This window comes from Moschus berezovskii, chromosome 9, assembly GCF_049115385.1.
Source record: "Moschus berezovskii isolate FMDL1 chromosome 9, NW_MosBer_1.0, whole genome shotgun sequence".
Classification (NCBI taxonomy): domain Eukaryota; kingdom Metazoa; phylum Chordata; class Mammalia; order Artiodactyla; family Moschidae; genus Moschus; species Moschus berezovskii.
The window spans coordinates 110,761,571-110,787,661 of record NC_142468.1 but is presented as its reverse complement, the minus strand read 5'-3'; the positions used below and the strand labels follow the sequence as shown (position 1 = coordinate 110,787,661).

The following is a 26,091-nucleotide window of genomic DNA, read 5'->3' as shown; positions in this document are numbered from 1 at the left end:
GATGGGAATACCAGACCACCTGACCTGCCTCCTAAAACATCTGTATGCAGGTCAAGAAGCAGTAGTTAGAATTGGACATGGAATAACGGACTGGTTCCAAATTGGAAAAGGAATATGTCAAGGCTGTATATTGCTACCTTGCTTATTTAACTTATATGCAGAGTACATCATGAGGAACGCTGGCTTGGAAGAAGCACAAGCTGGAATAGAGATTGCCGGGGAAAATATCATAACCTCAGATATGCAGATGACACCACCCTTAAGGCAGAAAGCCAAGAACTAAAGAGCCTCTTGATGAAAGTGAAAAAGGATAGTGAAAAAACTGGTTTAAAGTTCAATATTCAAAAAACTAAGATCATGGCATCTGGTCCTATAACTTCATGGCATATAGATGGGGAAACAATGACAGACTTATTTTCTTGGGCTCCAAAATCACTGCCAATAGTGACTCTAGCCATGCAATTAAGACACTTGCTCCTTGGAAGAAAACTATGACAAACCTCAGTTCAGTTCAGTCGCTCAGTCGTGTCCGACTCTCCGCGACCCCATGAATCACAGCACACCAGGCCTCCCTGTCCATCACCAACTCCCGGAGTACACCCAACTCATGTCCACAGAGTCGGTGATGCCATCCAGCCATCTCATTCTCTGTCGTCCCCTTCTCCTCCCGCCCCCAACCTTTCCCAGCATCAGAATCTTTTCCAGTGAGTCAACTCGTTGCATAAGGTGGCCAAAGTATTGGAGTTTCAGCTTTAGCATCAGTCCTTCCAATGAACATCCAGGATTGATCTCCTTTAGAATGGACTGGTTGGATCTCCTTGCAGTATAAGGGACTCTCAAGAGTCTTCTCCAACACCACAGTTCAAAAGCATCGATTCTTCGGCGATCAGCTTTCTTCACAGTCCAACTCTCACATCCATACATGACCATGGGAAAAACCATTGCCTTGACTAGATGGACCTTGGTTGGCAAAGTAATGTCTCTGCTTTTTAATATACTATCAAGGTTGGTCATAACTTTCCTTCCAAGGAGCAAGCGTCTCCTAACAGAAGCAGAAGATATTAAGAAGAGGTGGCAGGAATACACAGAAGAACTGTACAAAAAAGATCTTCACGACCAAGATAGTCACGATAACGTGATCACTGACCTAGAGCCAGACATCTTGGAATGTGAAGTCAAGTGGGCCTTAGAAAGCATCACTACTAACAAAGCTAGTGGAGGTGATGGAATTCCAGTTGAGCTATTTCAAGTCTTGAAAGATGATGCTGTGAAAGTGCTGCACTCAATATCCAGCAGATTTGGAAAACTCAGCAGTGGCCACAAGACTGGAAGACGTCAGTCTTCATTCCAATCGCAAAGAAAGGCAATGCCAAAGAATGCTCAAACTACCGCACAATTGCACTCATCTCACATGCTAGTAAAGTCATGCTCAAAATTCTCCAAGCCAGGCTTCAGCAGTATGTAAACTGTGAACTCCCAGATGTTCAAGCAGGTTTTAGAAAAGGCAGAGGCACCAGAGATCAAATTGCCAACATCCACTGGATCATGGAGAAAGCAAGAGAGTTTCAGAAAAACATCTATTTCTGCTTCATTGACTATGCCAAAGCCTTTGACTGTGTCAATCACAATAAACTGTGGAACATTCTGAAAGAGATGGGTATCCCAGACCACCTGACCTGCCTCTTGAGAAACCTGTATGCAGGTCAGGAAGCAACAGTTAGAACTGGACATCGAACAACAGACTGGTTCCAAATAGGAAAAGGTGTACGTCAAGGTTGTATATTGTCACCTTGCTTATTTAACTTATATGCAGAGTACATCATGAGGAACGCTGGGCTGGAAGAAGCACAAGCTGGAATCAAGATTGCTGGGAGAAATATCAATAACCTCAGATATGCAGATGACACTACCCTTATGGCAGAAAGTGAAGAGGAACTCAAAAGCCTCTTGATGAGAGTGAAAGAGGAGAGTGAAAAGGTTGGCTTGAAGCTCAACATTCAGAAAACAAAGATCATGGCATCTGGTCCCATCACTTCATGGGAAATAGATGGAAAAACAGTGGAAACAGTGTCAACTTTATTTTTGACAAACCTAGACAGCATATTAAAAAGCAGAGACATCACTTTGCCGACAAAGGTCCATACAGTCAAAGCTATGATTTTTCCAATAGTCATGTATGGATGTGAGAGTTGGACAATAAAGAAGGCTGAGCACCGAAAAATTGATGCTTTTGAACTGTGGTGCTGGAGGAGACTCTTGAGAGTCCCTTGGACTGCAAGGAGATCCAACCGGTCCATCCTAAAAGAAATCAGTCCTGAATATTCACTGGAAAGACCAATGCTGAAACTGAAGCTGCAATACTTTGGCCACCAAAGATGGGAAGAACAGACTCACTGGAAAAGACCCTGATTCTGGGAAAGATTGAAGGCAGGAGAAGGGGGCGACAGGATGAGATGGTTGGATGGCATCACTGACTCAATAGAGTTGAGTCTGAGCAAGGTCTGGGAGTTGGTGATGGACAGGGAGGCCTGGTGTTCTGCAGTCCATGGAGTCGCAAGGAGTCGGACATGACTGAGCGACTGAACTGAACTGGAGTCATAATAATGGCCATCTGTTTTGGGACCAACAGACATACTATTATTTTGGGTTTGCTTTTCATGTTTTCTGCAGAGAAGGTCAGTAAGGGGGTGAGGGGAAGGGTTGGTACTTAGTGTCCAAAGATATTGAAGTCATTGACACTGAAGAAAATTTTGATCTCTTTTTGAAAGACTGAGGTTTTTATCCACTGGGCGCAGACAGAATGTTTCTGAATATAACCAGAGTTTTGGTAAGACTTAATCTTCAGGGTATCCATTTTTACATGTTGCTGTCATTAGGTGGTTTTAGTAACATCTCATTGATGTAAGAGTATTAATGCTTCATTTCACACTATTCTCACTTCTGAATATCTATAATACCATAACACACCAGTTTTGTTTTGTTGTCTTTTTTTTAAGTGTAGCTGACTTGTAATGTTGTTTCAGTTTTTCTGGTGTATATATATATATATAATAGCAAAGTGATTCAGTTATATATATATACACACACACGTATTCTTTTACGTTATAGTTGATTACAGGATATTGAATATAGTTCCCTGTGCTATACAGTAGGACCTTGTTATCTTTATAGTAGTTTGTATGTACTAATCCCAAAGTCCCAGTTCACCCCCACCTCCCCTCTTCCCTTTGGCAGCCACAAGTCTGTTCTATATATCTGTGAGTCCATTTCCATTTTGCAGATAGAATCTACAGATTTTAGATTCCACATATAAGTGATATGATAGGGCATTTGTTTTTCTCTTTCTGACTTCACTTAGTATGACAATCTTCAGTTACATCTGTGTTGTTGCAAATGGCATTATTTCATTCTTTTTTATGGCTGAGTAGTATTCTGTTGTATATGTGTTGCAACTTTTTTATCCATTCACCTGTCGATGGACATTGGGTTGCTTCTATGTTTTGGCTATTGTAAACAGTCCTGCAGTGAACACAGGGGTGTATGTATCTTTTTGAATTACACTTTTGTCCAGATATAGACTTGGCATTTTGTTTTAACTTGAGGATCTGTCTAAAGTGACAGCCACTGACAGCATATTCACAGCCTGGCTGTACCAAACCTGAGATGGACCGTTTTTTTTCTTTAAAGACTCAGATGATCCCTTCCTGTAAGAAGCCTTCCACCAAAGTCTCCGGCCAGAGTTAGACCTTGCATCAATAAGCAGTTGTCTGCACGTGTCGAGCACTATGGTAAGGACAAAGATATAAGATCATTGTCCCCGTCCTTTTGATCACTTATTTTCAGCAGATATCAAGAGACTATTCTGTGTGAGTTCAGATGCTAGGTCCTCAAGTGGTTTGATGTCTAGAGGAAAGAGATAAGCTCTCAAGCAACTATAATACAAGGTGATAAGTTTTACAGGGGGACTTTAAAGAAGAGTCATCTAACCTCGCCTAAGGTGGTCAGCACAGGCTTCTGGAAGAAATGATATCTACACCCAAACTTAAAAGACTGGGTGCACAAGTAGAGGATGAGGGATTTGGAGGAAATAAGAGTTGTGTTCTGAACAATGGGAATGGTTTGTGTGCAGGCTTCCCAGTCAGACTGGAGCCTTGTTGATTTGAAGGGCTTCCCTAGTGACTCAGACAGTAAAGTATCTGCCTGCAATGCAGGAGACCTCGGTTCAATCCCTGGGTTGGAGAGAGAATGGCTATCCACTCCATTATTCTTGCCTGGAGAATTCTATGGACAGAAGAGCCTGATGGGCAACAGTCCATGGGGTTGCAAACAGTCAGACACGACAGAGTGATGAACACACACTTTCACAAATTTTTCAATATGGCTGAGTCAGGTGCCAGTGAAACATGGGGGGACAGAGGAGTTCCAAATGGTGTTTATGGACCTTTATCCTGATGGTAATCAGGATCCATTGGCTAATATTTTTGTATGTCAGGGGTGGGGGGACCACATCAAGTTTAAGTTTTGAAAGATATATCTGGCTGCCCTGTGGAACGTGACTTGGGAGGAGATGTGATTAGAAGTAGTGAGAAGGATCTGCATATGGAAGTAATCCAGGAGGGAGATGCTGATGACGAACTGAGAGAGTGGTGGGGCAGGAGAAATGTAGAGATTCAGAAATAAGTTTCTAGAATTCATAACGCTGGTAGCTGAAGCTAAAGAGAAGCTAAAGGAGTCAAAGAAAAGACCTAGCGTGCAGTAAGATCTCATGCCACCTTTGTTCTAACAGCACATGTCCTGTTGCATTTTAAGTGTTCACTTCTTATTTGACTCTGAGCTACTCAAGGATTCACCCTTGTATCCACAGCACCCAATACTGGAGTGCAACAGGAATGTGTGTGGGAAATGAAGTTTTGAGGTATGAATGTGGCCCACAGGAAGGCAGCCCTGAGCAGAGGAGTGAGCTTGAGGTCGCGCTTCCCATCCAGAGCTCTGCTGTCCTTTGCAGGCTTTGAAAGCAGGCCCAAGGGAATGGGTTGGGGTGTGGGGGGAGGCTGGACCTTGGCTGAAGCCCAGGAGCTTTTCAGGACTGAAGCAGGAGCTGCTTGGTGTGTGGCTTTGGGCTTTTGTGCATTCACACTACTGTGCGTGGCCTTGTATTGAAAGTCTGGAGCATGGAGACGGGGTGGGAGGAGGGACACAGAAAGACAATAGCTCTGCCAGAAAACCACCCATCTGACCAATTCCCTTTGGGCTCCCTGGTTCCCTAGTGCTGTTTTGTGCCTCAGAAAGGAGGCTGGCTGGGGAAGTGAGGGGGGGCGTTTCCGGGGGGGTGGTGTGTGTGTGGAATAAATGATGCACCCTGCAGGGAAATGCTTTAGCATTCCAAAGGCCTTGAGGATTAGCCGGTGTGTCCTCTTCCGGACCAAGTAGCTCTTACAGAACTGTGAGTGACAGAAAAACAAAGGAAAGTTGCTGGCTGTGTGAGTGTGTATGAAAGAGCACGCACATCAGGAATTAGAAATCGACCATACATTTGAACCAGGCAGCTTCAGCACACAGTTCCCCGCCCCACCCTCACCCTGGCCTGAAAAGGACCTCAGCTTGCCTTCCCTCTCTTTGACGCGAGGCTGTCAAGTCCTTAGGCAGCTTGTTGGGTGCAAGCCTGCCTGCCTTCATTAGGCTCCAGGCAGTCTTCAGTCTTTTTACTGTTCTCTGTTTGTAACTGTGTATTTTTATTAGGACATGGCTTGTTCTGAACTGCCTGAAGGGCCGTGGTGGTTATGAGCACCTACTGAAAGCATTGGGAGACCAGAAGGCTTTATGTTTCACATGGCTTCTACAAATCAGATTCTGTTCTCTCTCCTTCCCAAGCCTCCTTGGTTCTGTGTAACTCTCAGGGCAGTGTTCGCATTGCTATTTCATATTTTAATACCTCATGAAATATCTTATTAGCCAACTAACTTAGCTCTTTGAGGACTCTGATTATTTTCATGTTTATTCCTGACTTAAGGAGGCGTGAGGTTGGCAGTAAGTTACAGAGACCCTAGAAAAAGTGGCCAACTGCAACAGTGGTGCTCCATCATACGACAAGAGCAATTTCAGTTATAATCTTATAGAAACAGGCTTGGTTAGATTATCCGAAAATACAGGTGAAGGAATTTTTTTCACTGGAAAAAAAGCACATCGAATTTTATAGTTTTCTTTCTTTCTTTAATTTTGGCTGTGCTGGATCCTCCTTGCTGCTCAGGCTTTTTTTTCCCTCCCTGCAGCAAGTGGGGGCTGTTCTTGTTGCAGTTCACGGGCTTCTCATTGCGGTGGCTTCTCTTGCTGCAGAGCACAGATTCTAGGGAGCATGGGCTTCAGTGGTCATGGTGGGCGGACTCAGTAGTTGCAGCTCCAGGGCTCTGGAGCACAAGCTCAATAGTTGTGTCACACAGGCTTAGTTACTCCTCGGCATGTGGGGTCTTCTGGGATCATGTGTCTCCTGCATTGGCAGGCAGATTCTTTACCACTGAGCCACCAGGGAAGCCCAGCACGTTGAATTTTAAAATGCAAGAAGAACAAATACTTCCTTCCAGAAGGAAGAAGGAACACCACAAACTGAGAAGCGGTGTTTGGGAGGAGTTAGAGAGTAAAATGATTAAAGTAAATCAGAGGTGAAGAGACCTTAGAACTGGACGGGAAATGGAAACACTAGTTGAAGGGAAGGTAGATGAAAGTGATGGAACAAGGTGGTTTTGCTTTTGCGCTTTCCTTAAAAAGCAGCGGTTAGAGGGAGGCTGGCACCGGCACCTTAGAAACCCTGCCATCTACAAAGGGCAAGAATCTCTCCGCCTGAGGTCCCTGCAGGCCGTAACTGGTTTTGTTGTTGTGTTCATGCCTGGCAAAATGTCTTGGCATACAATCAGTGTTGGTCCATGAATGGTAGGAGGAGCAGCCTTTGGAGTAAGGGGCTGGGAGTTGAGAGAATGAAATTATAGGCAGTGATCACTGTTGCTGGAAAGATAGAGATTTGGGGGTTGAATACTGGCATTGTAAAATAAACGTGGTTATATTTAGAGGCTTACATTTTTGTTGTGCTTACACGCATGTGTGTAACAACTGAGAATGCTGACGTTATAGTGACATTGCCTGCAGTGTGGGATTTTTTTTGGTTTGCAAAGATGAGGCTACATGTTGAATGCTTTCTAAAAATGGCATGAAGCCTTTTCTGTGATTCCTGGAGGGGAGTCAGGTCATAGAACTTTGTCTGTGTCAGCAACAAATGCCCATATTCAGAATATCTAGGGATTAAAGATTCGTGAGAAGGAAATGTATAGCAGGCTGCTTGGCAGAGAAAGGGGAATTGACTTTTCCTTGCCTTTTAGCATTGGATAGATGTGTATTGTCTGTATATGAATTGATAAAGGTTGGTTATATGTATAATTTATATACCAACATAGTTTTCTGTATTGATGTGTTCTTACTGAAAGATCTAATGGGATATTAATTATCAAATGCCCATCGGTTTTTAAATGGAAGACCTTATTAAAAGGTAGTTTATTAAGCTGAAAATAGGTACTTTCTCTATAATCATTTGTAATTTTATAGCATGTTAGGGCTGTTCTCACAGAGAAGCCATGTGTTAGGCATGTGTTGCATATCACTCTTACATTTTTCATGCTTCTGAAAATGTTTTTTTATGGGGTTTTATGCTATGTTTGTTTCAAATAAAGCATCTCCATTCAGGTGTGCTACAAACTGACCTCTAAGCCTATTCGGTTGTTTAGTTAAGTGGGGTTTGCGGTGGGTATCAGCACCCACCATCAGTTAAGAGGGCAATGTCTTCTCCCTCAACCACGTTCTCAGATATGAGAGCAGACTCCTACAAACCCTGCTATATAGGTAAAGACTTCATTGTGTAAGTAGGCAGGAAACCAATCACCGAGCCTGTTCTCTGAAGAGCATTGCAGATGCTCTGACAATACCTTCTGTGAAAAATTGCTTTGACGCACATGCAGCACGTCTGAGGTGGGATCCTGCTAACCTAGTCAGCATCAGGTGACCAGAAGTCTCCAGGCTGGGGAGCCGCACACAGGATTGTTGCAGAGTCTGACTGTGGGCACCATGGCACAGGGTAAGTTTGACCTCCTCAGAATCTCCTTGGATTCTCTCATCCTTGGCTGGAGCTCCATCTTGTCCTTAGGTGGAGCGCCTGTTCCATGTTTCTGGCCAATCCACAGGCCTTACACATCATGAATTTCCTCAGTGAGAAGTCTTGGCCCACCTCCACTGATCTCATTTACAAAGGCTTTACTGTTGAGAAGAGGGAAGTGGAGAGTCTGAAGTAGCTGCCTCTTGAAAGATGCCTTTCGATGAGCATCTTTCAGGTGCTAGCCAAACAAGTGAGACTATGTGTGCCTGCCTAGCATAGATCACAGCCCCTGGAAGGTAGATTAAAAACAAAACACGCATCTGCCCTCTTGTTTGCACAAGACTATTTTAAAGGAAATTAGTGTTCATATGACTCTTTCAGGGAAGTAATTTCTTCAATTCAGGAGATTCACTGGTTTCTCCTCCTTCCTATGGTCACTTAAGTCAGGTTCCTCTTTTTGCCCGAATATGTATGCTCACATCTTTTTTGGGTGTTAATTCTAGAAGGTCTTGTAGGTCTTAATAGAACTGTTCAACTTCAGCTTCTTCAGCATTACTGGTCGGGGCATAGACTTGGATTACTGTGATATTGAATGGCTTGCCTTGGAAACAAACAGATCATTCTGTCGTTTTTGAGATTAGATCCAAGTACTGCATTTCGGACTCTTTTGTTGACTATGATGGCTACTCCATTTCTTCTAAGGGATTCTTACCCACAGTAGTAGATATAATGGTCATCTGAATTAAATTCACCCACTCCAGTCTATTTTAGTTCACTGATTTCTAAAATATCGACGTTCACTTTTGCCATCTCCTGTTTAACCACTTCCAATTTCCTTGATTCATGGACCTAACATTCCGGTTCCTATGCAATATTGTTCTTTACAGCATCGGACCATGCTTCCATTACCAGTCACATCCACAACTGGGTGGTGTTTTTGCTTTCACTCTGTCTCTTCATTCTTTCTGGAGTTATTTCTCCACTGATCTCCCCAAAAAGATGTCCTTTTCATTATAGGGGACTAGAATGCAAACAAGAAGTCAAGAAACACCTGGAGTAACAGGCAAATTTGGCCTTGGAGTACAGAATGAAGCAGGGCAAAGGCTAATAGAGTTCTGCCAAGAGAATGCACTGGTCATAGCAAACACCCTTTTCCAACAACACAAGAGAAGACTCTACACATGGACAAAACCAGATGGTCAACACCAAAATCAGATTGATTATAATTTTTGTAGCCAAAGATGGAGAAGCTCTATACAGACAGCAAAAACAAGACCGGGAGCTGACTGTAGATCAGATCATGAACACCTTATTGCCAAATTCAGACTTAAATTGAAGAAAACAAGGAAAACCACTAGACCATTCAAGTATGACCTAAATCAAATCCCTTATGATTATACAGTGGAAGTAGGAAATAGATTTAAGGGCCTCGATCTAATAGAGCGCCTGATGAACTATGGACCGAGGTTTGCGACATTGTACAGGAGACAGGGAGCAAGACCATCCCCAAGAAGAAGAAATGCTAAAAAAGCAAAATGGCTGTCTGAGGAGGCCTTACAAATATCTGTGAAAAGAAGAGAAGCCAAAAACAAAGGAGAAAAGGAAAGACATACCCATCTGATGCAGAATTCCAAAGAATAGCAAGGAGAGATAATAAAGCTTTCCTCAATGATGAGTGCAAAGAAATAGAGGAAAACAATAGAATGGTAAAGATGAGAGATCTCTTGAAGAAAATTAGAGATGCGAAGGGAACATTTCATGAAAAGATGAGCTCAATAAAGGACAGAAATGGTATGGACCTAACAGAAGCAGAAGATATTAAGAAGAGGTGGCAAGAATACACAGAAGAACTATACAGAAAAGATCTTCACGACCCAGATAATCACAATGGTGTGATCACTCACCTAGAGCCAGACATCCTGGAACGGGAAGTCAAGTGGGCCTTAGGAAGCATCACTTCGAACAAAGCTAATGGAGATGATGGAATTCCAGTTGAGCTATTTCAAATCCTAAAAGATGATGCTGTGAAAGTGCTGCATTCAATATACCAGCAAATTTGGAAAACTCAGCAGTGGCCACAGGACTGGAAAAGGTCAGTTTTCATCCCAATCCCAAAGAAAGGTAATGCCAAAGAATGCTCAAACTACCGCACAATTGCACTCATCTCACACTCTACCAAAGTCATGCTCAAAATTCTCCAAGCCAGGCTTCAACAACACGTGAACCGTGAACTTCCAGATGTTCAAGCTGGTTTTAGAAAAGGCAGAGGAACCAGAGATCAAATTGTCAACATCCACTGGATCATTGAAAAAGCAACAGAGTTCCAGAAAAATGTATATTTCTGCTTTATTGACTATGCCTAAGCCTTTGTGTGTCTCACCACAAACTGTGGAAAATTTTGAAAGAGGTGGGAATACCAGACCACCTGACCTGCCTCTTGAGAAATCTGTATGCAGGTCAGAAAGCAACAGTTAGAACTGGGCATGGAACAACAGACTGGTTCCAAATAGGAAAAGGAGTACATTAAGGTTGTATATTGTCACCCTGTGTATTTAACTTATATGCAGAGTACATCATGAGAAACGCTGGGCTGGATGAGGCACAAGCTGGAATCAAGATTGCCGGGAGAAATATCAATAACCTCAGATATGCAGATGACACCACCCTTATGGCAGAAAGTGAAGAGGAACTCAAAGGCCTCTTGATGAAAGTGAAAGAGGAGAGTGAAAAAGTTGGCTTAAAACCCAACATTCAGGAAACTAAGATCATGGCATCTGGTCCCATCAGTTCATGGGGAATAGATGGAGAAACAGTGGAAACAGTGGCAGACTTTATTTTTTTGGGCTCCAGAATCACTGCATATGCTGACTGCAGCCATGAAGTTAAAGGATGCTTACTCCTTGGAAGAAAAGCTATGACCTACCTAGACAGCATATTAAAAAGTAGAGACATTACTTTGCCAACAAAGGTCCATCTAGTCAAAGCTATGGTTTTTCCAGTAGTCATGTAGTGATGTGAGAGTTGGACTATAAAGAAAGCTGAGCACTGAAGAATTGATGCTTTTGAACTGTGGTGTTGGAGAAGATTCTTAAGAGCCACGTGGACTGCAAGGAGATCCAACCAGTTAATCCTAAAGGAAATCAGTCCTGAATGTTCATTGGAATCATTGATGTTGAAGCTGAAACTCCAATCCTTTGTCCACCTGTTGCCAAGAGCTAACTCATTGGGAAAGACCTTGATGCTGGGAAAGACTGAAGTCCAGAGAAGAAGGGGACGACAGAGGATGAGATGGTTTGATGGCATCACCGACTCAATGGACATGAGTTTGAGTAAACTCCAGGAGTTGGTGATGGACAGCGAGGCCTGGAATGCTGCAGCCCATGGGGTCGTGAAGAGTTGGACACGACTCAGCCACTGAACTGAACTGAACTGAACTGATATATGCTCACATTCCCCCTGATGAAATTCTCACTCCTGCAAATTTCATCTTCAAATTTCTCACTGCACTGTACTTCCATTTAATGCCCAGCTCCTTTCTGTATCCCAACCATTTTGAGTCTGGGGACATGTATTCTTCAGATACAGTGGCTGACTGATACTATTGGTTTTATGTGCGTGTGGAGTGAGGGAGGTGGGATGGTAGTCTTCCATTCCGAACTAAAATATAGGATTTAAGATAAGGACCTTGGGCTTCCCTGGTGGCTCAGTGGTGAGGAATCTGCCTGCTAATGCAGGAGACATGGGTTCAGTCCCTGGTCCAGGAAGATCCCACATGCCTTGAGATAAATAAGCCTGTACACAACTACTGAGCCTGTGTTCTCGAGCCTGGGAGCATCAATTACTGAGCCCACGCGCCACAACTACTGAAGCCTACTCGCCCTAGAGCCCATGCTCTGCAATAAGAAAAGTCACCTGCAGTGAGAAGTCTATGTAGTGGAACTGGAGAGTAGCCCACATTCGTTGCAATAAAAAAAAAACTCAAGCAGCAACAAAGATCTAGCACAGCCCAAAGTAAATATATAGCAACAAGAAAGTGTGTGTGTGTGTGTGTGTGTGTGTGTGTGTGTGTGTGTGTGTGTTTGTGTGTGTGTGTGTCAGATAAGGACATTGTATGCATTTTCTAAGCCATCCCCACTCTCTGAGTTTTAGCAGAGCACAAAACTCATATTAAACACTGACTACATAAGAGGGAGAGTTGGGAATATTTTAAGAGAAAATATGGACAAACTATGGGAAAGTCTGTTTCAGTCAGTCAGTCAGTCCAGTCGCTCAGTCGTGTCTGACTCTTTGCAACCCCATGAATCACAGCACGCCAGGCCTCCCTGTCCATCACCAACTCCCGGAGTTCACTCAAACTCATGCCCACAGAGTCGGTGATGCCATCCAGCCATCTCATTCTCTGTCGTCCCCTTCTCCTCCCGCCCCCAATCCCTCCCAGCATCAGGGTCTTTTCCAGTGAGTCAACTCGTCGCATGAGGTGGCCAAAGTATTGCAGTTTCAGCTTTAGCATCAGTCCTTCCAATGGACACCCGGGATTGATCTCCTCTGGAATGGACTGGTTGGATCTCCCTGCAGTCCAAGGGACTCTCAAGAGTCTTCTCCAGCACCACAGTTCAAAAGCATCAGTTCTGCAGTGATCAGCTTTCTTCACAGTCCAACTCTCACATCCGTACATGACCACTATGGGCAAACTATGGGAAAGTCTGTTTAGATACCTTCTAATTCCTGATCAGTTACTCGTTTGGGGGAAAAAAAGTCCGGTTATACTGTGGAGGTCTTAAAGGTTCACTCTGTCCGCCGTGGCCTTGTCGCCACAGTTTCTGTACTGTTCTCTCCCTCTGTTAACACTAGAATGTTTGCTGCCAGAGCCTGGTGAATGCAATAGGGTAGGTCAAGCTGTGGGGACCCCATAGAAAGAAAGCATGATACTCAACCATAGTCCATTAAGTCAGGTGGAGACTCTATCTTTCAAATGTTATCACTGCTGACATAGATGGCTATAAGCACAAATGCAGTTTTTATACGTAAAAATGATAGAACACTCTGGAAAAGCCACTTATAAATTTAATAAAAACACTATCCATTCCTACCCACCCCCACTTATTATTTGGGGGGAGGGGCAGACTTGGTATTTCTTTCTTACGAAAAGCAGGTAAGATAAATGTGGGACCTGAGCAAAGTGTAATGACCTGGGAAGTAGATGATTCCCTATAAGAATGGCTGCAGAAGGAGAGTGTCCATGGGTCAACTGGACACCAGGAGCTACAGTCTGATGTTTGAAAGCAGCTCCTTTCCTGTTACAAGTGCAGTGGTGTCCTTGAATGGGAAAAAACATAACTTGCTTTTTCCTTGACAACTTAATATAAGACTCCTTCCCAGAAGAAATTTCTCTACCAGACCTTTACAATAAAATTATTGCAGACATAAAGGTAGTCATGTACCCAGTCTCAAACAGAGTATACCTGTTCTGTCATCTTCCTGTTTCCTTTGTAGTCTTTATGGGCTCTGTTTGGAGAAGCCCCATGGAATTGCCACAGGCATAAGCTGATGTTTTATGCTTTGCTTACGCAGAGCATGACTGATTGGGCACTGTTGATATATGGCCATTGGGAGCAATAATATTTGGGGAATGAAAATAATTTTTGAAGCCTTGCTTTCTGTACCTCAGAAGCATTTTAATAAGTCTGTTCCTTATGACTTAAGGTAAACATGTCAAGCAGTCCGTAAAATCTGAATGAGCTCTGTATGTGCAGAGTAATGAATTGCTCAGAATGTCAATCTTAGAGTGTAAGAGCCTGTCAGGATACCTAGACTCAAGATACAGAATAGAATCTTGCCCTCTTGAATATACAACTTCTATAAAAACCCTGATTATAAGAGATGATATTTGGGGATGGCAATTTAAGAAGCAGCCTCTATCAATCCACTTCTTGGCGTATTTTGGGATCTGTCCTTGGATGAAATTAGACCATTCTAGGAAATTAGACCACGATAGGATATTGACGTGTCCTGCATCCCTTCACCTTCACAGAATGTCTTAGGATCTGACCTTGGTGTTAGGTCTCTAAATTTTGTAGTGAGTTGTAATATACAAGTATTAAGAAATCTATGTGTGGATTTTTGTGGTCATGTTCTTGGTGACATTGCCTTTGGGTAATGTCTCAGGGACCTCTTATGATTTCTGAGATGAGAGATGTCTCTTGACAGAACTGAACCTTTGCAGAAATTGGAAGTATTTTTGCTTTTTATGTGGTATTCTTGTTAGTTAAAGTTTCGGTGGCTTCCTCTTTGTCTCAGATTGCAGAAAACTTAAGAGCATAGTGTTACCTTCTTAGAGCACTTCAGTTGTACCATCTCTTATGCTTGGAAGGTTTGCTCTTTTTCAGTTTTGTTTTACCTGACATTTCAGGTGAAAATGAAAATCTTATCCTATCTCAAACAATCCAGTTAAAGAAACTTGTAATCATTTTTTTCTTAATACAGGGCGGCAGCATGAGACAGATGAAAGATGCCCCAGAGGTCAGCTATAAATATCAATAGCTGCTGGGTATTCCTGAAGGATGGTAGTTTTCCTTCCACGTAAGATTAAGAAACTGTAGAAAGGAATTAGTCTTGTTCATCAAAGGATAAAGGACAGGTGGATGCTAACTTCCTTCTCATGAAGTTTGCCACGCAAAGGATTGATTCAAACTAATTATCCAGCTTATGAATTATCATATCTGATGACTTTTTTTCTTGTATCTTTAGTAGCAGACTCTTTTCTTTTGTCAGAGTAAAGCTCACCAGCTGGTCCTCTGTTTCATCTACATTTGGTCCTTTGACTACCAGAAACAGGGGAGTTGAAAGGTTTGAAGGGAGAGGAAGTAGAAATCATAGTACCACGTGGAAACTGTGGGGCTGTTAGCTGTGCCACCTTTGGTGAGTCAGCAGATACTGCCTGTGAGCAAGCATTTGGCCCCGTACACTCTCTCCTCCAAACAGAAGTCAAACATCACAAGTCTCTAATCTCTCCGCTCCGCCCCTGCTGTTGAAAAAATTGGGCCATCGTTCAGCTCACCCTTCTCTGTAGCCTTTGGGAGAATGACTTTTTATATTGTTAACAAAAAGTTATTTTGTTGAGGTTCTGTTTGTAGATGTATTTTCCTTAAGCTGTTTATTACCACTGGCAAGGGTCAGAGTGGATCACAGGTTTGCCTCATTTCACCAGTGAAACAACGTTGAAAAGTCTTGTGAGTATAGCTCTCATAAATGAGCTCATATTTTAAGCATTCTAGGAAAACCCCTTATTCACAGGAGTCCTGCTGGGAATCATTTTGTAAAGTGCTGGGCTCACAGTAGGCACTGGATGACTACATGGATGGATAGATGAAAAGAAGGATCTTTTTATATGAACAGTCCTTTTATTAAAGCCGTTCTCTAAGATTCAGTTCCTCCGAAAACACTGTCTCCCAAAGCCTGGGTGTCGCCCGACCCTACTCCATAATGGCCTTCCTGTGTCACCGTTATTGCATTGTATTAATGCTCATTAAAACAGACCATGCTTATAGAGTGCTTACCATGAACCATGCCCTCTACCAGACACCTTTCACCTATTATCTCATTTAATTCTCGAGGCAATCCTGTGAGCCAAGGAGAGTGCAGTTTACAGATGTTTGCCCGTGGCTTGCCGTGCTTGGGTGACTAGTAAACGGTGGGGTCTAGTCTCAAGCGTGCGTCTGTCTGATTCCAAAGCTTCTAACTCCTGAATTCATGTCTTTGTAATGTGTGTGTCTCCCCACTGCGTGCCAGCTCCCTGAAAATTCGAGTCCTGTTTTTTTGTTTGTTTGGTGTACCACGCAGCTTGTAGGATCTCAGTTCCTTGACCAGGGATTGAACCTGAATCATGGCAATGAAAGCCCAGAATCCTAACAGGCCACCAGGAAACTCCCACTGAGCTCTGTTTTAGCCAGCTTTTCCTCCTCAGTTTCCACTCCCGTGCCTGCTGTATGGCATTAACTGGAATGAATGGAGAAGGGAGACCTGGTGCTGCATCCTAGTGCTGGCACCAGGTGAGTCACTGGGGCTCCGAGAGCACCACACAGTTCGCAGTGACCCTTGCCAGCCTTTATTATCGAGCCGCGTGGGGGCCGCGTGAGAAAGCTTGTGGAGACCACAAAGAGCTGCGTGAATGCCGGAAGGACTCATAAACCAGTCACCTGGTGTACCCATTTTGTACATTCAGAATAGTTCAAGGCCGGGGTTACTCAGAGCACCTGAAATATTTAAGTTTTTGGAGAATAATTGGCCTAAGGCAAAATAGGGAACACAGATTTTTATCAAGCCAGGAGGAGAAAATGCTCCAAGATATATTTAAAGGCTTATGGTGTTCATATACATACTGACAGATGGGCAAAAAAATAGAAATTCCAGTTAGATGCAAAAAAAAAAAAAAAAGCACTCCGAGCTAGTGGGGAGTTCAGGGCCTGGTGTGTGTAGCAAGGCTTGGGTACTGCCTTTCTTGGGAAGTGCCTGCAGCCTGCTGCCAGGCCTCTGATCTCCCTGACTGTAAATGAGATGTTCGGCCCGAGTGTCTCCAGTGACCTGCCTCCCTAAACGTGTGTGTTTGGAGCAGTCCTGAGATGCAGCGTTGTCAGTGTTCCTTCCAGATGCCAGCACAGGGGTGACTGACAGTTTGGGGCCTGTGCTGTGCTGGAGAGGGCTGGCAGACCCTCCTAGGCTGAAGCCACAAAGGACCCAGCCTGTACTGTGCCTTCGGGTGTCCGGTGGAAGCTGGACTCCAAAGCTGGTGTGTGTGCATCAACTCCTCGGTCATGCCTTAGTGCCAACTGCAGTCAGTCTTACTGGAGACTGTTCCGTTTCCCCCATCCTTTTTTTTTTTTTTTGACCATTCCACCTCTAATCTATTGTTTTCAAACTATTAGATTAGATTTCCCTTGTTTAAAGCTAATAAGATATTTTCCTACTGTACAATAGAAGAACGTTCTCTAAGACTTTCTTTCAACCTTGGAACTATTTATGCTTTACATACTTGGTCTTTGGATAGAAAGCCCTTTGAGACTGATAAGAATGTGTCTTCTGATGACATCCTGTGTTTTGTAATGTTTGTTTTCGAGTGCATTGTTTCAGTGTCTTATTGACACTGGCAGGTAAACAGGGCAGAAGTGAATATCCACCTTTTCACAAATGACCCTGAAAGGGGAAGGAAAGCCCACAAGGGGCATGGCAGCATGGGCTCAGATTTTTTTATCACCATCAAATTTCGTCCATCCTTCTCAGCAGTACAAAGCCATGAGCATCTACTGGGCCATGCAGGCACCAAGTCAGTCTCGTTGAGGACACAAGTGGGGTTGTGCTGCAAAGACCGAGCCTCAGATGTTCACCTCCTGCCCATGGGCCCGTGGCTGTCAGATCTCTAACCCACCTCCTCTGCTTCTAGGCCTGCCCTGTTTGCCTTTGTTGTCGTTCAGTCACTCAGTCGTGTCTGACTCTTTGTGACCCCATGGACTGCAGCATGCCAGGCTTCCCTGTCCTTCACCATCTCCCAGAGTTTGCTCAGACTCATGAGCGTTGAGTTGATGATGACATCTGGGTGGATTTTCATTTGCACACCATCAGTGAAAGCTTCAGGCAGAGCCTTCATCTCATCGACAGAAAATACATCTTGTTTCCAGAGCTCATTGGAGAACACGCTCGTCAGGCTGGGTCAGGAGCGGGGAGAGAGGAAAGACGAAGGCCACCGTTTGGACTGCTTGTTTCCATGACCCAGAGTGGGAAGCAGCCCTCGGCGATGAAAGTCTCTGCTGCTTTGTCTGTAAACCATAAAACCCAGCCCCAGGCTCCCTGCTGCAGCCCTGTCTTGGGTCTAGGGGAGAGATACAGACAGTTCCCTTTTTAATTCTTCCCCAGAGACTCAGTGCTAAAGAATCCACCTGCAGTGCAGGAGATGCAGGAGATTCGGTTTCAATCCCTGGGTTGGGAAGATCCCCTAGAGAAGGGAATGGCAAACCACTCTAGTATTCTTGCCTGGAGAAACCCATGGACAGAGGAGCCTGGTGGGCTACAGTCCATGGGATCACAAAGAGTCAGACACTACTAAAGCAACTGAGCACAGATAGTTCCCCTTTTAATTCTAAGTATTTGCCTAGTTTTTCTTTTATTGTCTATTTGCAGTTATTAATTATTGTGTGTAAAACCAAGACTTGAAATTTTTTTAAATGGATGCAATTTAATTTTGCCAATTAATCCACCTTGAATTTGAGGTCTAATATCTGACAAATTGTAAACGCTATCAGGATCAGAAAGTACTTGGAATTACCATTCTCCCTGGTAATAATTAGGATTCTGGGACAGAGAGCAAAAAACAACTTGGGAAGGAACCCCCCCCCCAACCCCGCCCTTTCCCTTACTGAGTTTCTCCTGGGTCCTTGATGTCCATGCCTTCCCCTTCTGTTTTTCCACCTGGAGGCTCATCAGGGTAGCCCACAGCTGCTCTCTTCTCTGTGATACTCTTCCCAGCTCCCCCCAACCTGCCCATCTGGTTTGAACAGAGACTTGAATAAGCTTCAAGTATTTTAATACGAAAAGTACATTTTCAGTTTGTGCTTTTTTTTTTCATTTTAATACATTTCTAAGGAAAAGAGGTTAAATTTTTCAGTAGCTATCATTGCAGTTTTAGAAATAAAAACCTTTCTTTTCAAGATCACTACGTAGAGCTTTTCTGAGAAGAGAGCTATATGTGCAGAGGGCATCCTCTGTTGAGATGGCTTCATGATGTAGCGTTTAGTGCTGGAAAAATCCTCTGTGATGATTTTATATATGGCCTAGCATTCTTATTCTTGCATGTAATGCTGATGAAACTGTTCTTGCAAAACCTCGAGACCGTCTCTCGAGGCGTGTATGTCGGGTTCTTGGGGAACACCCAGTTATCTCCTTGACAGTTTGTGGGCTGTGTACCCATTCCTTTTATTTATCAAATCTGCTTAGAAAGGCTGTAGAGAAAGACCAGGAATAGGGATAAAAATTGCTGGAAATGATGGAAAGGGGAGGGAATTGGTCCATTCTGTTTGGTTCCTTGACACCTTCAAGTTTTGCTTCACTGAATTCTGTTCAGAATCAGTTTAGATTGTTTTGGTTAAGAATCCATCATAGTCGTTGTTTCAGCATTCTTTAGAAACCTGCCACATTTAGTCCAAATTCATCCAAGAATCAAATGCCACATTGCCTTGCCTTGCCTCTGTGGGTGGGGGGAACTGTGGGAAATCTAATAGCAGAACCTGTGCATCTGGTATTTGTGAACTCGTCTTAACCTGTCTTTAGTGCAGAGCCTTTGTTTGTCATCTTTTGACTTGGTGGCAGTGGTGGTGCATATAGGAATGATAACTCTGCCACGGTGGGTGTGTTTCAGAGAACCCAAGAGTGGTTTTTATCGCTGCGTCTGTGTAAGATCCTCAGCGCCTGGTCGAGGGGTTGAATATTGGACACCAAATTGCTTTGTTAAAGCTGCACGGCTTGGACGTGAAATCATCACACTGAGCGATCGGCTTCTGTCAACTCTTCTGTAACTAGTACTCACCAGGGGAGCATCTCTGGCCCCACGGGGAAGGTCAGCAGAGTGGTTGTGAGACAGAGTAATCTGGCCTGGGTCAGGCTGAAAGCTCTTATTGATATGGGATTAGTCTCGGTGGAGACAACGTGCTGTCACATGGGCATCACTGCGATCCAGAGGACTGAGAGGGGAGGCCGGGGGTGGGGTGGCGGGACGCCGCTGAGTCACTGAGTTCATTCAAAGGCTACTGCAGGGTGGCCGACTGGCCGACAGACCACCTCTGACTGGCCGCCACCCCACACCTCTGGGTCATCGAGACTCCCTTCCATGCTGGGCACGGAGGACAGCAGCACTAGACAAGGTAGGGATCCGCGAAGTTGCTCTGGCAGAAGGCAGCTGAGCACGTTCCCGGCGGTGGAGGAGCGGCCCCATGGAAACACGGGTCTGCAGCCTTTGGTCCTGCGTGTTGGCTTTTCCATACTGACGGGAAGGGGGCTTGTCAGCCAGAGAGCTCCTCACCTGGTGGCTCAGAAGTTCTGGAAGGGAAAAAGGAAATCGTCTGTGTCCTACTTGTGGCCAGCAGTCAAATACTGTCAACTCTTTTTTCTCGTTTCGGCATCATTTCAAGTCATGTTTAAAATCGGCAGTGAGCAAGCATCGTTGATGTGGGTGGACAAACAGGCTTGAGAATTGAAGTCTCTGTCGTTTCTTAGGTGCCACGCAGTCCATCTGAGCTTTTGCATTACTAGGAAAAGTACAGAAATGGATGCAGGGGAGGAAAGTAGAAGGTATTTGGGGTGGGGACAGTTGGGACAGAAGTCATCAAGTCCAGTAACTGTCTCACCGCACTAAGAAAAGGGAGTAGTTGTGTGGTCTTTGCCTTAGACACCCAGTCCTCCTGTGTGTGTGTGTGAGTGTGTGCTGCATGCTGGGTGGAGCCAGTGTGTGTTCTTCTGTCCCCACCAGACACACACGGGAGACACAGCTCAATGACGGTTACTGTGTGAACGTGTCAAAGACAGAACTGCAGAGATGGGTCTATAGATGAATTGCGTGTGCGTGTGTGTTGTCAGAAAAGATTGCTAATTGGTATCAGATAAAGGGGAAAGCCTTACAAAGTAAACTCTTAACTGACGGAGCTCCCCAGTGTCGGTTATTCATCCAGGAGAAGTGATTTTGGCAAATCTAGACTAAAAAGTGACTGCTTGAACTAAATTAGTTTTTATTTTTTTTTAAGGAACTAGTAGTCACTTCCTCTTGATGTTCTCTGTGCATCCAGGCAGAACACAGGGGTTGCTTTATTTTTTAACTTCTTCCCCCATCCCTCCCCTTGTTTCCCTTTTTGTCAAACCGAACGCTGGATTGTGTGAGTCTCAGTTTGTTCAGAGGTCTAAGGCAAGGAGGGCAGGCAGGGGATGTCTGATGACTCCAGGAAGCAGGGGGATCTGTGATGGCGAGCAGAGGTTGTGTCAAGTCTGGAAGAAGGGAAGCCTGTTTGGTGCAAGAAGCATTTGCTGTGTGATTGGTTGTGTTGACAGCCAGTGGAGAGAGGAAAGATGAGGACAGTGGGGTGGGGAGGGACATTCCTTGCTGCTATCACCTCTTTTCTGGCTGGCGGGAGCAGCAGTGGAGCCTGGCGGATAGCTGTTGCTTGGAAGGCCGGTCAGGAACCACTTCATTCCTGCTCCCCTGGTCTCAGCACAAGTGTGAAAACCTGCTTGATTTAACCTGTCCCTCATTGATGCTTTTGAACTGTGGTGCTGGAGAAGACTCTTGAGAGTGCCTTGGACTGCAAGGAGATCCAACCAGTCCATTCTAAAGGAGATCAATCCTGGGTGTTCATTGGAAGGACTGATGCTAAAGCTGAAACTGCAATACTTTGGCCACCTCATGCGACGAGTTGACTCACTGGAAAAGACTCTGATGCTGGGAAAGGTTGGGGGCGGGAGGAGAAGGGGACGATAGAGAATGAGATGGCTGGATGGCATCACCGACTCTGTGGGCATGAGTTTGAGTGAACTCCGGGAGTTGGTGATGGACAGGGAGGCCTGGTGTGCTGTGATTCATGGGGTCGCGGAGAGTTGGCCACAACTGAGCGACTGAACTGAACTGAACTGGCAGAATGACTTTCCCCTTTAAAAAGAAAGGAATGTGTGTCTTGAGCATTAATGAACTGTTGCTAGACTAACCTTCCTAAATAATTAAATTCCTGACTTTGAAGTAAAAGAGAACCTAAGTGAAGAGTTGAAATGTGATCCAGAATGTGGTTTAAATATATCTTTCAAATTTTAAGAAAAGTTCAAAAAATGAGAATGTGAAGAGAGTCAACCCTGAAATGCAAGAAGTTTGTTCAGCAACACTCATTACAGGGGAGAAAAACAGAAGCTGGTTGGTTCTTGGGTTTTCTAAGTTACCAGCAGGGAGCCATGGGTGAGGGTTTTGTCTAACCTGGGGCTCGAGATTTATAGAGGGGTGGGAAGGCTAGATTATGTTGGGCAGGTCACTTGTAGCTCCAGAAACAAGCATATGAAAATGAAAGTCACTCTGTTGTGTCCAATTCTTTGTGATCCTGTGGTCTGTAGCCCGCCACGTTCCTCTCTCCATGGATTTTTCCAGGCAAGAATACTGGAGTGGGTAACCATTCCCTTCTCCAGGGGAGCTTCTCGACCCAGGGATCCAGCTCGAGCCTCCTGCATTGGCAGGTGGATTCTGAGCCACCAGGGAAGCCCAGATACAAGCATACGTGGTGGCATAGTACCCAGTGTAGAATGTTAGTTCATCCTGCACAGTCAAATTAACTTGTGTTCAAGAAATGCAAATACATTTAAAGATTTAGCCTGACAGATGTCCTCTTCTTGGCTTTATGGAGCACAGAGGCAGTTCCTTACCAGCTAAGGGGTTTTCTGACTTTTTTCCTGGTCTCACGTAGATAGCTGTGTGGGTGCCGTCTATCTTCAAACCTACTGATGGCTCTAATTTGGAAATTTCTCCTTTTTTCAGCTATTGACCTTTTTGCTTCTGAGGGTAGGTAGATTTTTAAAAATTCATTAGATTTTGTCCAATATTTCTATGTATTTGAAATGAGTATGAGATACCTTGTGTCAGTTCAGTCTGCTATACAGACTAGCCTAGTTAAATGGAACTGAGAAGTTCATTACGGGGGAACATTTCTTCCAGTTGAACCAGTGAGTCATGGAGGGAGCTCGGCCGCCGCCCTCCTTTGTATCGTCTTCTTTCTCGTGGGATGGAGGTCTGTGCGTGCAGACAGCCAGTGATGTGGTCTCTTGGCCTCACGGGGTTCCACTCTACAGCTGTCGTCTGGGCACACGTGGCTCCACTCTAAGACTGTTATCTCAACACACGACCATCCTCTTCTACCCTCCTCTGGATGGCTTCTGTTGGACAAGACACACCTTCCTCTTGCTCTGTCACTTCCACCAAGGCCATATTTGCATAAGATAATCTTTCCTCCAGAAGTTTAGGTCCAAAGTCTGTGCATTTATGATGATATTCCAATTCCCTTAAATTTTTCCCTGTTTGATTTGAAATCCCTTCTGTGCTAACCTAGCATATCATGGCCCTCCACTGTAGCTGGGTTTTAAGTTTTACCAAGGTTGGGGGTGGGAGGAGAAGGGGATGACAGAGAATGAGATGGCTGGATGGCATCACCGACTCTGTGGACATGAGTTTGAGTGAACTCCGGGAGTTGGTGATGGACAGGGAGGCCTGGCGTGCTGTGATTCATGGGGTCGCGGAGAGTCGGACACAGCTGAGCGACTGAACTGAACTGAACTGAACTGAAGCTTCTTTCACTGGAGAAGGTAATGGCACCCCACTCCAGTACTCTTGCCAGGAAAATCCCATGGATGGAGGAGCCTGGTGGGCTGCAGTCCATGGGGTCGCAAAGAGTCGGACATGACTGAGCGACTTCACTTTCACTTTTCACTTTCACGCATTGGAGAAGGCAATGGCAACCCACTCCAGTGTTCTTGCTTGGAGAATCCCAGGGACAGCGGAGCCTAGTGGGCTGCTGTCTATGGGGTCTCACAGAGTCAGACACAACTGAAGTGACTTAGCAGTAAGCTTCTTTCTCCACATCCCAAATTTCACATTAAAACTTTTTCACCGCATCAGTTTCTTGCTGGCAGAATATCTTTTCACCCGTGCTCAAGAGTGTCCTTTCTCTCTTGTTAGAAGTCTCCATCCTAGTGTCTTACACGTGTACCTAAGAAAACAACAATAATAAATACAATTCCAGCTTTTCACCAGCATGTGTGTTGCTTGTCCACCTTTATCTTGAAAAATCAGTGACCTTCAGCTGAAAGAAACCAGGAAAATACCTCCCTCGGGTTCCAGGACTGCCCTCAGAAAGTCCAGGATGTGTTTGTGCAGTTCCTGGTTGCTGTGTGAGTTAGCAGATGGGAGCGGAGAGGGCGGGCTCAGTCTTGGCGAGCTGTCACATCCTTCTTTGTCCTGTTGATCGTTTTCTTCAGGAAGTCTGCAGCCCTTGGGGAGTGATGAGCTCATGTACACGGGGCCCCACTCGTTTCCCCCCTCCCCGGCTCCTGCATCATCTCGGGGCTCGGTTTTGCAGCCCAGGCCATCAGGTCCTTGCTGCAGAGCTGCCGCTTTCCTTCCCGCCCTTCTCCCCCTAGACTGAGCCCTTCCTGGGTAAAGAACCCTTCCCAGAATCTGAAAACTCTAAGCTTCCTTTCAGAGAAGATAGACACACATTCAAGTTTGTGTCCGCTCTCGGGGGATTCCACAGGTCCTAATCGAGGGGTATGAATCCAGGCTGATGACCCCTGGCATAAATCATCCACAGGTCGCTTTGAAACCTAGCAGTTTATCTTACTGCAGTGTGTATTATGGGTTGTCTGTTTGCATCTTGTGTGTTTCCACTTGTTTATTTTTGGAACCCAGGTGCCCAGAATTGGATTGGTCGCAGCCTTCTGTTCATATCATGCCCATCTTGGTCCATGCAGGACTGTCTTCCGTTACCTCCGGTTCTGTGTGATTTGCGGCCTTGGGTTGGAGGCCCAGCCTGAAAATTTTTTGACTTTGAATGGGTTACTTAGCACCCTCCCTTTTCTTTCCTCAGTTGTAAAATGAGGAAAAGAATATAGCCTCATAAAGTTGCTTGAGAGGATTACATGAAAGAGTGTGCTTTATTTAACTCTGAAACCAGTGAAATGAAATACTGACTGTGTAGTGCCCTGTAAGGAGTAGGTCCTCAAAGCTGATACCATGGCTAATTGTCATTTTGGCCTGCTATGGTCTGGGAAAATAGGAGGAGGTGAAGTTAAAGAATTTTAGCCCTGTCCCTTGCAGTCTTAGGCATGAGACTTCCTTCATACAAGGGTGTATATTGAGAACTTCTGTTAATAAGAAAGAAGCCTATCCCAGTGAAGCCTGAGCCCATGGCAACCCTTCTCACTTCAAAAGGTAGAAAGCCCTGTGTCCACACTATCAGCACGTGCTACCACTTCCTGCTCGTGCGACCACAGGTGTGTCTCATGTCCAGAACTAGTGCTCAGGCTCTGAGAACAGAGACTGTCTTGGATTCTCACTGTTACACGCAGGACAGCACCCATCATGAAGAGTTGCAGAGAACGTCAGTGGAGGTTCCTCAGTGACAGGCCCCAAACTCACAGCTGGAACCCACAGACATATATGTACCTACACAGGTATATATATACCTACACAGTAGGTGATATATATATATATATATATATATATATATATATATATATATATATCACCTACTGGTGATAGAGCGATTCAGGTTTGCAGAAGTCCTGCTTATATATACCTACACAGTAGTTTTGAAAAATTAGTAAGTGGCCCTTTGCACAGCAAAATCACAGCAAAATATTTCACTTAAAAAATCAGATATTTGGATTTTTTTTTTCCTTGCAAAATTATGTAGCATTTTGGAGCCCCCCGTCCCACCTTACAACAAAAGCAGAGTTGAGAAGCAGATACCTGGTAGTAAACAGGGCCTGCATTCTCCAATTTAACCACAGTCCCCACTGCTCCCTAATGTCTGCCCAGCACTGTCCCTTCAAATCTCATCCATCTGATCTCCTGGAGTTCACACAGGGCACTATATATTGAATACTTTATTTCATAGATTTCACTGGAGTTGGGGACCCAATCCCCATTATGGTATGAGAGCCCTATACCAGCAAGGAGGTATTCACCCAGGTAGTACTTCTTCTATGACCTGGCACTGGGTGCTAAGGGAGGGCAAGGGAGATGGAATGGGTCCTGTGACCAGCTCAGGTATGCAGGTACAGGGATTGCTGCAGTGAGAAACCACATGTGCCAAATGAATGGTGCAAATAAATAATCGAAGAAAGGAGCATCTGCTTCTGCCTGAGTTGCTCACGGGGGTCTCCTGAATGAGACT

General features: G+C 44.7%; 1 protein-coding gene across 2 annotated transcripts in view; it reads left to right on the top strand.

Annotated features, from left to right (window-relative positions):
- MCC (MCC regulator of Wnt signaling pathway) overlaps nucleotides 1-26,091 on the top strand; it is a 323,312-nt gene that overhangs the window by 103,318 nt on the left and 193,903 nt on the right. Inside the window, exon 2 of one of the 2 annotated variants that reach the window (XM_055435516.2) lies at nucleotides 3,688-3,788. The exons of the other annotated variant lie outside the window; for it this stretch is intronic. Within the exon in view, the coding sequence (XP_055291491.1) occupies nucleotides 3,786-3,788 (3 nt within the window). The 5' untranslated portion in view covers nucleotides 3,688-3,785. The remainder of the gene's footprint in view (nucleotides 1-3,687; nucleotides 3,789-26,091) is intronic. 2 annotated transcript variants of the gene reach the window in all.